Source organism: Cucumis melo, chromosome 9, assembly GCF_025177605.1.
Source record: "Cucumis melo cultivar AY chromosome 9, USDA_Cmelo_AY_1.0, whole genome shotgun sequence".
Taxonomy (NCBI): Eukaryota; Viridiplantae; Streptophyta; class Magnoliopsida; order Cucurbitales; family Cucurbitaceae; genus Cucumis; species Cucumis melo.
Window position 1 is genome coordinate 2711947 of NC_066865.1, and position 13329 is coordinate 2725275.

A 13329-nucleotide genomic window follows, 5' to 3' on the forward strand; every position below is an offset into this window, starting at 1 on the left:
CGAGAAGATGATGATTCACTGCCATGTCAACTACGTACCGTCCAAATTTCATGAACTAACTTTGAATTTTAGTTTATTAAATCATGAGCTGTCAAATCAAAAAGGATATTTATTATAACTAAAAAAAAATTATTTATATATAAATTCGTTTACGTAATTATAGACTACAAGATATAGAAAGAAATCCCAACATATAGTTGGTATTTTCTGGTTAGTCGTAGTTAGAAATAAGTGTATTTATGTATATAAGTGTCTACACTATTATGCACATTATAAATCTTACAAGGTATGTGTATACGTGTATATGTATTTATTGAGTATGCACTCATATACACAACATGCATCTATTTATGAGTTTGAGGATACACTAGAGATTAGTAATCTTCGATATGAATTTATATTGTGTGAGATTGTTATGTTTTGAATTTGTTTGGTTAAATTAATTATTAATTTTTTGTTTATGATGTTCTTTTATATTTGACAATAAGATTTTTTTTGTTAGTACTCCAATTGATAGGAATTGAGGTATTTACTAGAAAAAATAACATAATATTAGTCAGAAGTATTTTTATCATAAAAAATCCTACCAAAAAATTTAAAAGAAAATTTGTCTAAAGAAATTAGAAAAAACTATTTTAAATAATAAAACTGCATAACAAAAATTTTAATTTCTATCCTAAATAGATTAACCTTTGTATTTTTCATCTGTTTTCTGCATGTATTGGTAAAAAATACGGAGTTCTCAAAATTTTCTTCAAATTTTCTCCGATTCTAACATTCTTCAAATTTTCAAATGGCTTTCCACCTTCTTCTTTTAGTATAAATTTTAGTTTCCCTTAATTCCGATTTGAATCTTCTATTTTCGTTTCCAATTCCGGTTGGTTGGCAAAATTAGAGATAGATCACATTTTATTTGGCATAATTTTAGGGAGGGTTGGGATTTTGTTCTAAACTTAAATATTTCCATTATATTTGCCATATAATGGTTGGAATTTGAATTTGAATTTTATTTAGATTTGAAATTTGAATCTTTTAAACGATTTTCCGTTACTTTTTGTTAATAGTTAATTATTGCATCATCTTTATCGTTATTTTAGAAAGTATTCATTGCATTAATAGCTAAAGTTTGAATATATAATTATTGGTCGTAAAAATCGGAATAATTATGAGATATTGAAACCAATTGAGTATATTTAGGAATGTTTGAAAGAATATAATAATTTTTTTATTTAGTTAATAATTATCACGTGTATTCACAAATACATTCTAATTGTATATGTGATATTTTATTTGATTTTTCGATCTGAATCTAGACAGTTTTCGTAAGGATAATTTCGAACAAAAAAGTAAAAAATAGTTAATTTTATAATAAATCAAAGAAAAATAATCGTTTGTTATTTTTCTAATTTACACGGATTCCCCGACGATCATATGGATTTATGAAGACCTAATGAATGAGAGTTCAGAGATGTTATATTGGGCTTTCGCAAACTTTACGCCGAAAATTATTTGGGCCAAGCCCATTATTTTTGGTGAGATATTTTCCCTCTAATTATATAGAGCTATCTGAAGTTCAGCTCGAAGGTCTGTTAATGGCGGTTTCTTCGTTCCCGGTTCTTTCATCATTGAGCGCCAGCGCTAACATCTCGGATGTTAGCTCGTTTTCGCTGAGTAGTCCACTCATCAATATCTGTTCTAAATCGAGCTCTCATCCTTCGTCTTCTATCATCGTTTGTTCTTACAGTGAGTTCCTATATTTTGTGGCATTTTTTTTTTTAATTTCCATGTAATTGAACTTTCAATTGTGTATTGGTTTCAGAATCTGGCAACCATACGGTGGCGGAGCGGAAGAAAAAGTTGTTGGAGCAATATGGACTTGATCCTAACGAGTTTTTGTCTGAACCTTCCACTAATGTTGGTTCTCCCTCTTTCTGATGATTGTTATTTATAATTTATTGTCAATCCGAATGGTTTGGAGATGAGTGACTGACATTGTATTCTTTTTTTTTCTGTTTGAATTTGTGCAATTACACTGTATCAGCTTCGGAATTGAGTGTTTGGATACTTGGTAATGCTTAATTTTCTTCATTGTAATCTTTGATTTTCCTTATAGCGAAGAAGAGAAATACGAAAAACGGGAAAAGGCAAGCAAATTTCACTCGAGGATCCTAAACCTCAACGGCAGACTCATAAGTTACTTCAGGTACGAGTTGTGTTCCTTTTTCCATTTTGTTTGGTGCTTTGCTTGTGATAATTCATTAGTCTACCCTCAGGGATGAGAGTAACAATCATTCGCTGACCTAACTGGTACCATCCACTATGTATCTTCCTAAGTAGAGGATCCATCCTTCAGAGGAGATATGTACCGCTCTCTGCTTCAGAGATTACTTCTTCAAAATTTCAAGTGAAAGGGAGAGAAATGATTGTAAAACTTTTCTTACAAGGTGGTTGGACAAATGCTTTATTTGGATTGAGGACATTCCCTCTTGAATATGAATTTAAACAAATTGAAATCTAGTATTAGTTTGGTTCTTTAAGTTGATTGAATAATCTCATCTTGAATTTATTCCAGTCAGGTCTACACCGAGTTAATCATTTTCAATTGGCCAATTGCGAAATTGGAAACTGAAATACTAATTTTAGTTTTGACAGAATATTGCGTCTGTTGGTAGAATTTATCATTTCGATGATAACCATGGATCCTCCAGTGCCTACACATAACGTGTATCACATATATTTGGGAAGTATAGTCAAAAGATTCCATGCTTTTCTTTCAAAAATAACTCAACAAATACATTGGCTACCTACCTCAGGTGCTTGGAGGAAGTGCTCGGAGAATGAAGCTACTCTCACCAAAGGGGTTGGATGTACGACCAATGATGGAAGTTGTGAAAGGTGCAGCTTTTGATATTTTGCAGGTTGGAGTTGATTTTAAATATTAGTTTCTTTCACTTTACCAGATCATTCGACTACGATTCAGAGTTTGTAGATTTCTAGTTCAAGAGCTCATTTGGTAGAACATATCATATAGCCGTACTTTTCTTGGGTAGGTAGCTGTTAGCCATCCTGTCACAGAAAAAAATGTCTAATATAATTTGGAAATGCAGGCTGCTGGCGGATGTCCAGCATCTTTAAGGCCTGGTCGTTGGTTAGACTTGTATAGTGGTACCGGATCAGTTGGTATTGAAGCTATGAGCCGTGGATGCTCCGAGGTACGAGTTCATTTGACAATTTAGTTTGGGATAACATTTTCTGTAATTTTTAAAAACAACCAGCTAATTATAGCTTTCTGACTAATTACGCTTGGATAGGAATTGGCTTGATATACGGAATTATTAATTTCAGGATACTTATTCTGTATATCTCTTTTTCTTTTTCTCCTACGTATAATATCTGCTCCTTCAATTTTCAGGTGCATTTTGTTGAGATGGATCCATGGGTTGTTTCTGATGTTCTAAGGCCAAATCTGGAATCTACTGGGTTTGATGATGTCTCGGTCATTCACACGATCCGGGTTGAGAATTTTATAGAACGAGCTGACCAACTTATTGGTATCCCATCTAAACTTTAGTTTTCTCCTTGTTTCTTGTCTCATCCTAAGACTTGTTGGCTCAAACATGAGCATTGGGTACATTAAGGGTGATATAGTTTGAGATTTTTGTAGTTTTTTAAATATTTGCTGACAATTGTGATTTTGAGACAAATCAATTGAGACCTGAATTTATTTAAGTTTTGAAAAAAGTCAACTAGAAAACTTGAAAAACGGAAAAATATATTATTGTGTTCGGTAAATTTCCGTTAAAATGAGTTAGCTCTAATGACCAAGTTAACATATTATTTTAATTATTTTTATATTGATATTTAATATCTAATGTATTATAAGATAAATATGAACAAGTTTATATGATTTAAATTAGGAGTAATGTTGTTTAATTTAAGTCATTTGATAAAATTTAAGAAAATATTTTTTATAAAAATTGAAGCAATCAAATTTTGTTGATTCTGGAAGGAATAGATTTGAAAAGAAAAATGATATATGGAAGTGTACAATTGAACTTTTTAAATTTGTTAGAGGAGACAGAACCTTTGGGAAAGTAGATTTCAAAAGATGATGTCTATGTGATTTTGCAGATGGAGTCGATTAAGAAGTGATTTTGGAATTAGATAATCAGTTTTATTCAGCAACTTAATCTGTTTTGGAATACATTCTCAAGTGTTTAATTTAAAAATAAGTTATTTTAAAAAAAATTAAAGTGTTCGACAACCACTTAAAATAAATTTTGAAGTGTATTTTAAACCGTTTTTATTAAAAGAGTTTAAATAAGATTGAGTCTTTTGAAAAATACTTTTCAATCCAAATGGGTAGTTAGATTGTTAAACTTTCATTAACTATAAACGAAAATGGTAAATGTAAATGGTCCTGCTTATCTCACCTTGGTAGGAATAAAGAATTGGTAAAAATCAAACAAATTCTCATTTTTGTTTAAGAATAATAATGGTAGTGGCACCAATTTCTTTTGGTATAGTACTGTAATTCAATTGAACGTATAAGCTTCTATAATTTTTTATTTAAAGACTACCAATTATTGTGTCAAGTATATTGTCTTGTTTAGGTACTGAAACACCATTTGATTACATTAGTGTTACCCCACCGTACACACAAGTTGATTATGGGGTACTCATGGGGCAACTATCAAAGTCAGCCTTAGTTGGAGAAGATACCTTCATTGTAAGTTGTATTTTTCTTGTTCCTATTTAAATAGTCAAATCTTCTTTATGTAAAACCTACTTTATTTAGATCGGGAGAAGTGTACGGTTCTATGAAACCATATGCTTTGGCTCAAATTCGTAGTTAATTTTATATTTTTTATTTATGGTTTACCTTCCTTTCCCTGACTTCGATCTTTGTGATCTAGGTGGTTGAATATCCATTGAAGACTGACATGCTGGATTCTTGTGGATGCCTTACTAAGGTAATTTAATCATGTGGGTATTTTACATCCATAATGTTATGAATGAATAGAATCAAATCATTAATTGGACAAAATTGTATTTCACCTGATGGAATTTAGTGAGAAGGTATTGTATGGATTCTAGGAAACTATATCTTTTATAACTGGGGGTCAAGTTAAATGTAGTCTGTAATGTAACAACACCATGAGTAATTTCTCAACAAGGCACTTGAAAAATTTATAACTGGGGGTCCAAAATCTTACTAATTTCTGCAGTTGCTTTCTTTGTATTTTTTTTTAATATGTGGACATGGGATCATCATCTAAAGAGAATTATTTAGATTTTTACTCGGAATGTCTTTACCTATTGAGTATCAAGTATAATTGTGCAGATTACTGACCGGAGGTTTGGTCGGACGCACTTGGCAATTTATGGTCCCAAGTGGGCTGAGAAGAAAAAGAAGGGAAAGAATTAAAATTAGTTGATGAAGTTTCTATAACTGCCAAATGGTATTAGCTGGTGGCATTGTTCGGCAACAATTCCTAACAGCCTAACCTGAAGAGGTCGGCAGGGAAACTTAAAGAGCTGCATGCTTTTTTTCATCAAAAAAACGTAAAAGAGCTGCGGGCTTTAAAGTATTGACATCGTTCAATTTTGTTGGTAACTAGGAATTGAAGTATCCAGATGCTGGTACTACTTTTCTCGACTCTATTGGCATCTTGGAAGTACAGGGTTCCCAACCATTCCAGGTGAAGGTTGTGTGTGTAATCTACAGTCACCCGTGCATTGTCTAGCTCTAGAATTTATATCCAAGCTTCATGATGGCAAGACTTGAAAGATTACAAGGCAGAAAATGTCAATGTACCACCTTTTTCTTTCTTTTTTTTCTTTCTTTCTTGGGGTTTAAATCGATGTGTACCATGTATTAGTACTTGAGCAGTTGCTAAGTAGGTTTTTCCTCGGTGAGCAAAAATACAACAGGTAGAAAATTGTATTGGAACTCAACTATCTTTTATCGACCCAACTATCTTTTATCGACCTCTTTGGTGGATCCCAGCATTAAAGTGCCAGTATCTCTATTCGGAATCTTGCATTTTACGGGCTTGTTGATCTCCAAGTTTACTCTAGTCACTCTTCTGCTACTTTATCTATTCCAAACTTCTGTTTTACTCAACCAATAGGAATCTTATTATATTTTATTTGATTTTGCAAAAGTTCCTATGTTTTCTTTGCCTTTGCATTAGGAAGACAAATTAGAATCCTACTCGTGGAGTGGACTTAAAGTCTCCACTAGAGGTCAATAGGTGCAGAACATATCTCTTTGGCTCCTGCAGGTTGCAGTTTAACAAAGGAGCCAAGCGGAGTGAGACAGGCATCATGGAAATTAGAGTCTAATACGAAAGGGTGGTGGATAACTCATGTTACTTTCTCACATATGATGTTCATATGACACATGAAAGACATTGGGGGGTTTGATTAAGGATGCTGTTAGGATGGATAAATCCTTGGCCAACCTGCTTATTTTAAGGGCAGAATTCTCAATGTGAAAGTTATGCATTGCCATAACTAAATGAATTTTAAACATGTGTCTGCCACATACAAGTAGAAACAAGAGACACTTTGTAAATTTTTTGCAATTAAATTACGGCTGTATCAAATTTTCTTCATTTTCTGTTTGCCTCATGTTAGTAGGAACAGCGAGTATATTTTTTCCAGGATCCTTTGATGGAGTTGATGCATTGCCTAGCCGTAATCTTCACGTCCATGAATGTGGCGAAGAGTACTAACCATGCAAGGACCTAGTTTTCTCACATGATTTTTAACCAGTTTAGAGTAGTCGGAAACGTTGTAATCAGTCATAATAAGCTGCTTGCCTCGTGAAATTACAAAGTAAATGGTTCTTGTGGGAAAAAATTTACTTTGGTTCATACCAGGTACTAACTTCGTAGTCGAATGGCTTTGTTTTGGTCTGCAGAATTGCTTTTAGCCTGAGACTATTCATCAAGCTTAGTTCACATTATTTACAGTGGGCTTAGGGCAGCATTGCATCTAAACAAGTTGTATTTTCCCTTTTTTCATTACTCTGATAATGATGGTTTCCTCGAAATAATTTAATATCTTTATCATTTTTATGGACGCTGATGAAAATACCAGACATTCAAAATGGACTGTCTCGATCTCCTTCAGGTTAGAAATCATTTCTCTGATTATACAGCATTTGGTCTAATTGGGATTAACACTAAAGCTTCTTCACAAATTTTGGTCTAATAGGTGAAGGTTTGGCTATGCCTCGTCTTTTACAAACTTGGTGTTAACTGGTAAGTTCTCGTCAGAGTTTTATGAGATATTGAGGTCCCCCAATTCCCCTTTTGTAGGTGTGGGAAAATGCAGAAACTAAGGCAAAGAAAGAGGAGCTGTTTGACACATTATTCCAGAATATAAAGTGACATAAATAACTACTTTTCTGTGTTTTTAAATCAGATTCCTTCTCTCTCTTCCCACGCGAACACAAAGTACAGTTTTTACTGATACAGTCTTTAAATACAAACAAAACAGCCTTACAACCCGCCAAGACCTCAGCCAACCCAATTAGCTTTCAATCTCTCTTCTTTCTTCTTTCTTCTTTCTTCTTTCTTAGTCCATAGCTATCCCTCTCTTCCCTTCCATACCCTGAAATGTCTGATTTTAGTCATTTCTGTGTTTCTGTTCTGAATGGATGATGACCTTGTTGGTCCTGTGAGATAAGGAAAAGGGTTTTTGGTCTTTGGGTGTAATGGAGAGTAAGTGTAGTTTTTTGAAGTCTCTGTTTGGAGCTTTTCTCTTTCTTGGTATCATTTGGTTCTCTTTTATTGGAGTGATTGATAATGCTAGCCTAGCATCTAGAAGAGAGACAGACATGCAGTGGAAGCTAATTGGAAAAGAGAAACATTTCTTTCATTGGCATTCTGATTTTTATTCTGTCAGCAAGAGAAGAGTACCAAATGGACCTGATCCAATCCATAACAGGTACCCAATTCTTGCTTCTTCTAATTTACTACATTTACAGATATGTTTAGCTAATTTTTCCATTTCTCCTGCTCATTGCAAGTATTGTCTTCAACCTTTGTCTAAGTGTCTTTCTTTCTTTTAATCCTTAATCTACTAAAGTTGGTTGTTGGGTTTTACGATTTCTCTACAATTCTACAAATTTGTATCATCTTGAGGACAAAACTTTGACCATAAATCTTCTCCTCAGAAAAGGAAAATTTACACGAAGAACTTGACTGCCCAAACTTCAATTAGACGAAAGATAAATGGACTGAGAATTCATTAGTAAAATTATGAACTCTTACACCATTGCTTTTATCGTCTCTTCCAATAATCGTTATTAGTCGTTATTAGTTTCCTCTCTATGTACTACGAATTGTTAAGCATGGAACAGAATTCAGCTTCAGATTCAACCATTATTTAAACATTTCAAAACAGAGTATTGCTTTGCCTCTACACAGTTTGCTTACTTTTCTTTTATTCGGTTTTGGCAACTTGAGTTAGTAAAAAGAGAAGCAGGAAACTGTTTCAATTGAGATTTGTTGAAGTTGATGAGTCTCACTTTTTTTCTTTTCTTTTTTTTTTCCAAAATAAAAGCGAACAAAAAAAGAACAGAACTTCTTTTTTATCACCCTTTCTCTTATTTTTATGAGCTATTAAAGGCATTGGGGCAAGATCTTGACCACTTTAGTCCATAAGCTTGAGATCATAGATATAGGTAATTACATAACAACATTTTCGTTTCTCTTTGCTACAAAACCATGATTAACACACACTCTCTCTCTGTCTCTGTGCCTATAACATTTCCTAATGAATTTGATTGCTCAAAATGTGATTTCAGGAGAGTTGAGAATTCTAGACAACCACCAATTCGAGTGTAAGCAAATCAAGAAGGATATATCAGCTGGAGAAGAAGATGATCAGAAATGAACAGTTTTTCTTTTTTATTTTTACCCTCTTTCTTACATGTAAATGTTAATTTTTATGGTGTCCATCAAGGATGGATCGTGCATTGAGACTTTTGTCCCCTAAAGTACTGACATTGCAACTGTTCTTAGTGGGGTTTTGGGGGTAAAAAGAGATTTTGGATAACTTTCCCAGAAAATTTTCAGTTGTTGCTGCTCATCATTTATTTGATCTCAGATGCCAAGTGTTTGTTTCCTCGGAATTTGAAGATTATATATTGTTTCTTCTCCTTTATGTGTATAGATGCATAACTTACAAACTTCTTTTTTCTCTTCTAATTAAGGTCATGTTTATCGATCGGTAATTAAAGTTGATGTAATAGAGTTTCTATCGATGTATTGATTGTGATAGGCCTCAATCGAAGACATGATTATATTGTTTTTTATTACGTTTACTTGAAGTTATTTACTACACTATCATAGTCTTCTTGTCGTTATGTAGGTAAACTGTATTTGTAATAATAGCATTAATTTTAACACATTCATAATCTTCTTATCGTCATTAAAAGGCAACGGTAACAATATTCGTCTCAACAATTGAAATGCAGTTCAAAAGTACATTAATAGGTCTCACATTACATTCAAAGACAATTGAATTGATCATCGAGTTGTGTTTGTCGCTTACAAATTTGACTATAAATCCACGTTTTCATGCACATGGTTTGATATCTTTCTTTGTTTTTTCTCTCCCACTTTTTAAGGCGACACATTTTTAAAAAGTAGAAAATGATTGATTGTGGTTATTGGTTATTTTAAATTTAAAAAAGAAAAAAATATTGGGTATAAGCACTGCTGCAACTTTGAATTGTTAATCCATTATCTCGTAATTCAAAGTAAATCTTAGCAACTTATTCGAGAAATAAAATAATAGAATACTTTTAATAAAGGATTAAGGGGCTGCTTTTGATAACATATCCTTTTTAGTTTTCTTTCCAAATAATGGTGTGTCACCTATTTATCACATCTATTTTTATTTTAAAGAAAAAAAAAACTGATTTTTCAAAATCTACTTTCAAATCTTACTTAGATAAAGGTATTCTAGAAAATATGGTGAAAACAAAAGAGGACCCATTTGGAAATTTTTGTCTAGTAGTCCTTTTTAAAAACAGCAAAAATAAATCTGAAAACTAAATTCAGAAAAACAAACACACTCAAGAATTTGAAAGTTCTCTTTTTCTAAACTCAATATAGAGATGAATCTTTTACGATAAATAATAGAACAAATCCTCGTATTGGTTACATAAGTGAATGATCATAAATATATAAATGAAGGCAACTATATCTTTTAAAATAAGTCTTTTTTTTAGTTAAACAAAAAGTAATGCCATGAAGGTATATATTCAACTAACCGTCACAAATATACAATATTTTAAAATTATCATATATTTAGATAGAAAATTACAGAAAATAACTTGTAAAATAAGAAAATTGACGATTTTTTTAAATTGTTTTAATAATATAGGTGAAGTAGAATAAGAAAAGGTTAATAGTTAATAATACAAAGTTTTAATGAAAGGTATAAAATAGAAGGTTAAAAAGTAATGAAGTATACATATGAAAAATGAAAAATATAAAAATAGAACAATATAGAGAGATAGAAAACACGTGGAGAAGCATGAGAGAGAGGAAAAGAAGAGATTGTACTTTTGATAATTGTACTCAAAAGGGTCTTGGGAGAGTGTAAAATTCAGACACAGATTCGTAAATAATGATATCGTCCTCTCTATCTATCCATTTGCATGCAAATTTCTACTTTAATTTATAAATATATATATATATTTATTTATAAGGTTTTCAAAATGTGAAAAAGAAAAAGTTAACGAAGAAAGAAAAGAAAACAGTTCTCTTCTGGACACTGCTGTGCCCTCCGATGGGATTCTCTGATCTCACTATTAGTTCAACTACTCAAACATCTTTTGTGTCACTTTTCAATTGGCTATATTTGTTCGAAAGCGTTTTCGGTAGTTATTTTAGAATTTGTCTTGGAGGATGTCGTCTTAAAGAATGTTGTTATTCGAAGATATTTTTGAAGGGGAATCTAATAAGGCTTTATTGATCGAGAAGAGATTCTTAGATTCAAAAGTTGTTCCCAAACTTAGGGCGAAGCTAAGTTCATCAAGTGAAAAGGTTATTATTTGAAGGAGGAAAGGTAGCATCATGGTGAGAAGAAGTTTCACGTTTAAGAGAGCCTAAGTTGTGATTTTTTCCGCAATAATATTATTTGAATACTTAAAGGGATCAAGATCAAGCTAGGTGATCACATAAGTTAAGTTCTACGTGTGCCACTCGTAATAATTGTCATTACTTTATATATAAGTGCAATGTTGTAAACATATTTAACTTTTTTATATTAGTGAATTTAATTTTTTGAATGCACTACCCCAGCCGTACGTAAGTGGTATATCACCAAATTGAGTTACCAAACTCTGAACGTTATTTTATGAGTATGTTGCTTGCATTTTACTTATTGTGTCTTTATGATTGCCAAGACTATTTGCGGTGCATGTGTTAATGCCAAAATTTGAACAAGAAAAATACAATTGACCTTCATGTATGACACCAACAATAAATTTATAATTTTGATAAAAAAAACATGACCCAAGTAAAAAAAAGGAAGAATTTGTATATTGATAGTTACTACCACCGCTTCTGATACCTAAATGACTAAGTGTTATTTAAGTTTTTTTTTAGTACATCAAGAGATTTAACTATAAGAAGAATTTTACAAACGATTATAAACTTCTATCTTCTGAAGTCATTAGCTTATATTTATAACCTAAAAAGGTTTTTGATCAAGGTTTCATCATAAGATTATGCTCATGCTCAAGCCAAATGACTAGAGGCATGCAGTCAACAAACTCATTCATCAAATAAGGGATGCTCGACCTCGATAGGATCGAGGCTGATATGTTATTTTTGGCTAATTCATTGACTGTGACTAATTCATTGTTGGGGAGCCTAACCTTAATCTTGGCTAGCTAAAGCTGAGCATAGTGCAAGTTAGAGCCCTTGGCCTAAAGACTCTTATATTCTCTTGGCCCAACTAGGCTTGTGTAACGCCCCAACAAACTCGATTTTTTTTGTTCATTTGCTATTAATATTTACGTATGGTCTTGGAAAATTCAAATTATTGGGAGAACCTTATCATTTTGAATTTTGCGATTTATTAAGGTTTGGGATTTTTCCATTTTGTTTAAATATTAAGTATTTTTTTATTGTATTTATTTTAGTATTTAGAATTTTTTTGGTGAATTAATGTTAAATGAAAGGAGGGTTGGTTGAATTTTTGGTGAGATTTGGAGAGAGAGAAGATGGTTAGTTTTGATTAAAGGAAAAGAAAAGAGATATTTTTTTATATATAAGAGCCTTGGGTCCCGTGCATAAGAAATAGAAATCAAAAAGAAAAAGAAAGAGGGGAAAGAAAAGAGAAAAGGAAGAGGAAAACAAAAAAAAAACCTAGCCGCCGCCGCTCGCCGTCGCCGCCGCCGCCGCGTACCCGAGCCGCCCAAGCCCTCTTCTTTCTTTTCGTCAGCTCAACCGTCGCCGCCGCCGGACTTCAGCCAACGCGTAAGGGAGCCCAGCCGTAGTCACGAGTCGAGCCTCCTCGTCCATCCGGCGTCGCCACATCGAGTCGGGAAGTTTGAAGTCGCGCTCGCCAGCCGTCGCCTTCGCGGATCGCCGTCACGTCTGCCAGCCGAAGCCGCGTCCGCTTCGCCGACGTTCACACACCTAGCCGCATCGCGTCGCTTCGATCCGACGCAGCGCAGCCGAAGCGTTCGTCTGCAGCCGTCGCCGAGCGAAGCCGTGGTGTAGCCGGACCACCCGCAGCCGTCGCGTCACCCGAATCCGGAAGTCAGCGCCTCGTTGCGCGAAGACCCGACCCGGCCGAAGCTCCCGCTCCGCGACCCGAAACCGATGCGTGCCTCCGACCCGAAGCCCGGCCCGTGCCGCGTGCCTCCGACCCGGAACTCGCGCCGCGTGCACCCGTGTAGCCGAGCAGTGCCCGCGTGCGAGCCGCACGTGCGCAGCCTCTGTACTGAGCCGAGCCGCGCCTGTCTGCACCACGAGCCGCGCCTGTCTGCGCCGCGAGCCGAGCCGATCCCCAACCTTCAAGCCGAGCCGATCCCTGTTCTTTTTCCAGCCGAGCCGCCAAGCCTAGTTTGGCTTCTTCCATCCAATTTTTGGTAAACTAATTAATTATTTTGGCATTACCCAGAAAGACTCAATATTTTTGGACACTAATTAATTTAAGCTGGAATTAAATTAAACTATTTTCCTTAAGGGGCGTCTTGGACCAAGTAACTGCCGCAGCGTGGGATTTCTTCAGTAGGGGCTCAAGCATTGTAACCTCCTTCTAGGGTAAGTCATTTCAACTGAGTTTTGA

The 13329-nt window shown here is 34.3% G+C and overlaps 1 protein-coding gene across 2 annotated transcripts; it reads left to right on the forward strand.

Annotated features, from left to right (window-relative positions):
• Nucleotides 1–1573: 1573 nt before the first annotated feature.
• LOC103498032 (uncharacterized) lies at nt 1574–5991 on the forward strand. Of its 2 annotated transcripts, XR_007823672.1 has the most exons (10): nt 1575–1743; nt 1820–1914; nt 2114–2203; nt 2814–2918; nt 3108–3212; nt 3413–3551; nt 4614–4729; nt 4917–4973; nt 5345–5516; nt 5622–5991. XR_007823672.1 is itself a non-coding variant. In XM_008460483.3 (9 exons), the coding sequence occupies exons 1-9, from the start codon at nt 1593–1595 to the stop codon at nt 5426–5428; spliced, it is 942 nt and encodes a 313-aa protein (XP_008458705.1). In that variant the 5' UTR covers nt 1574–1592; the 3' UTR covers nt 5429–5991. The 2 variants fall into 2 exon arrangements, 1 of the variants encoding a protein (XP_008458705.1); XM_008460483.3 differs by having other exon boundaries at nt 1574–1743; nt 5345–5991.
• Nucleotides 5992–13329: the final 7338 nt, after the last annotated feature.

Excerpts from the sequence above, each read along its gene's own strand:
- LOC103498032 (XM_008460483.3), top strand. The coding sequence starts at position 1,593 with ATGGCGGTTTCTTCGTTCCCGGTTCTTTCATCATTGAGCGCCAGCGCT. Across the intron at positions 2,204-2,813 it reads AGACTCATAAGTTACTTCAG|GTGCTTGGAGGAAGTGCTCG; the intron begins GTACGAGTTGTG and ends TACCTACCTCAG. Across the intron at positions 4,974-5,344 it reads CTTGTGGATGCCTTACTAAG|ATTACTGACCGGAGGTTTGG; the intron begins GTAATTTAATCA and ends ATAATTGTGCAG.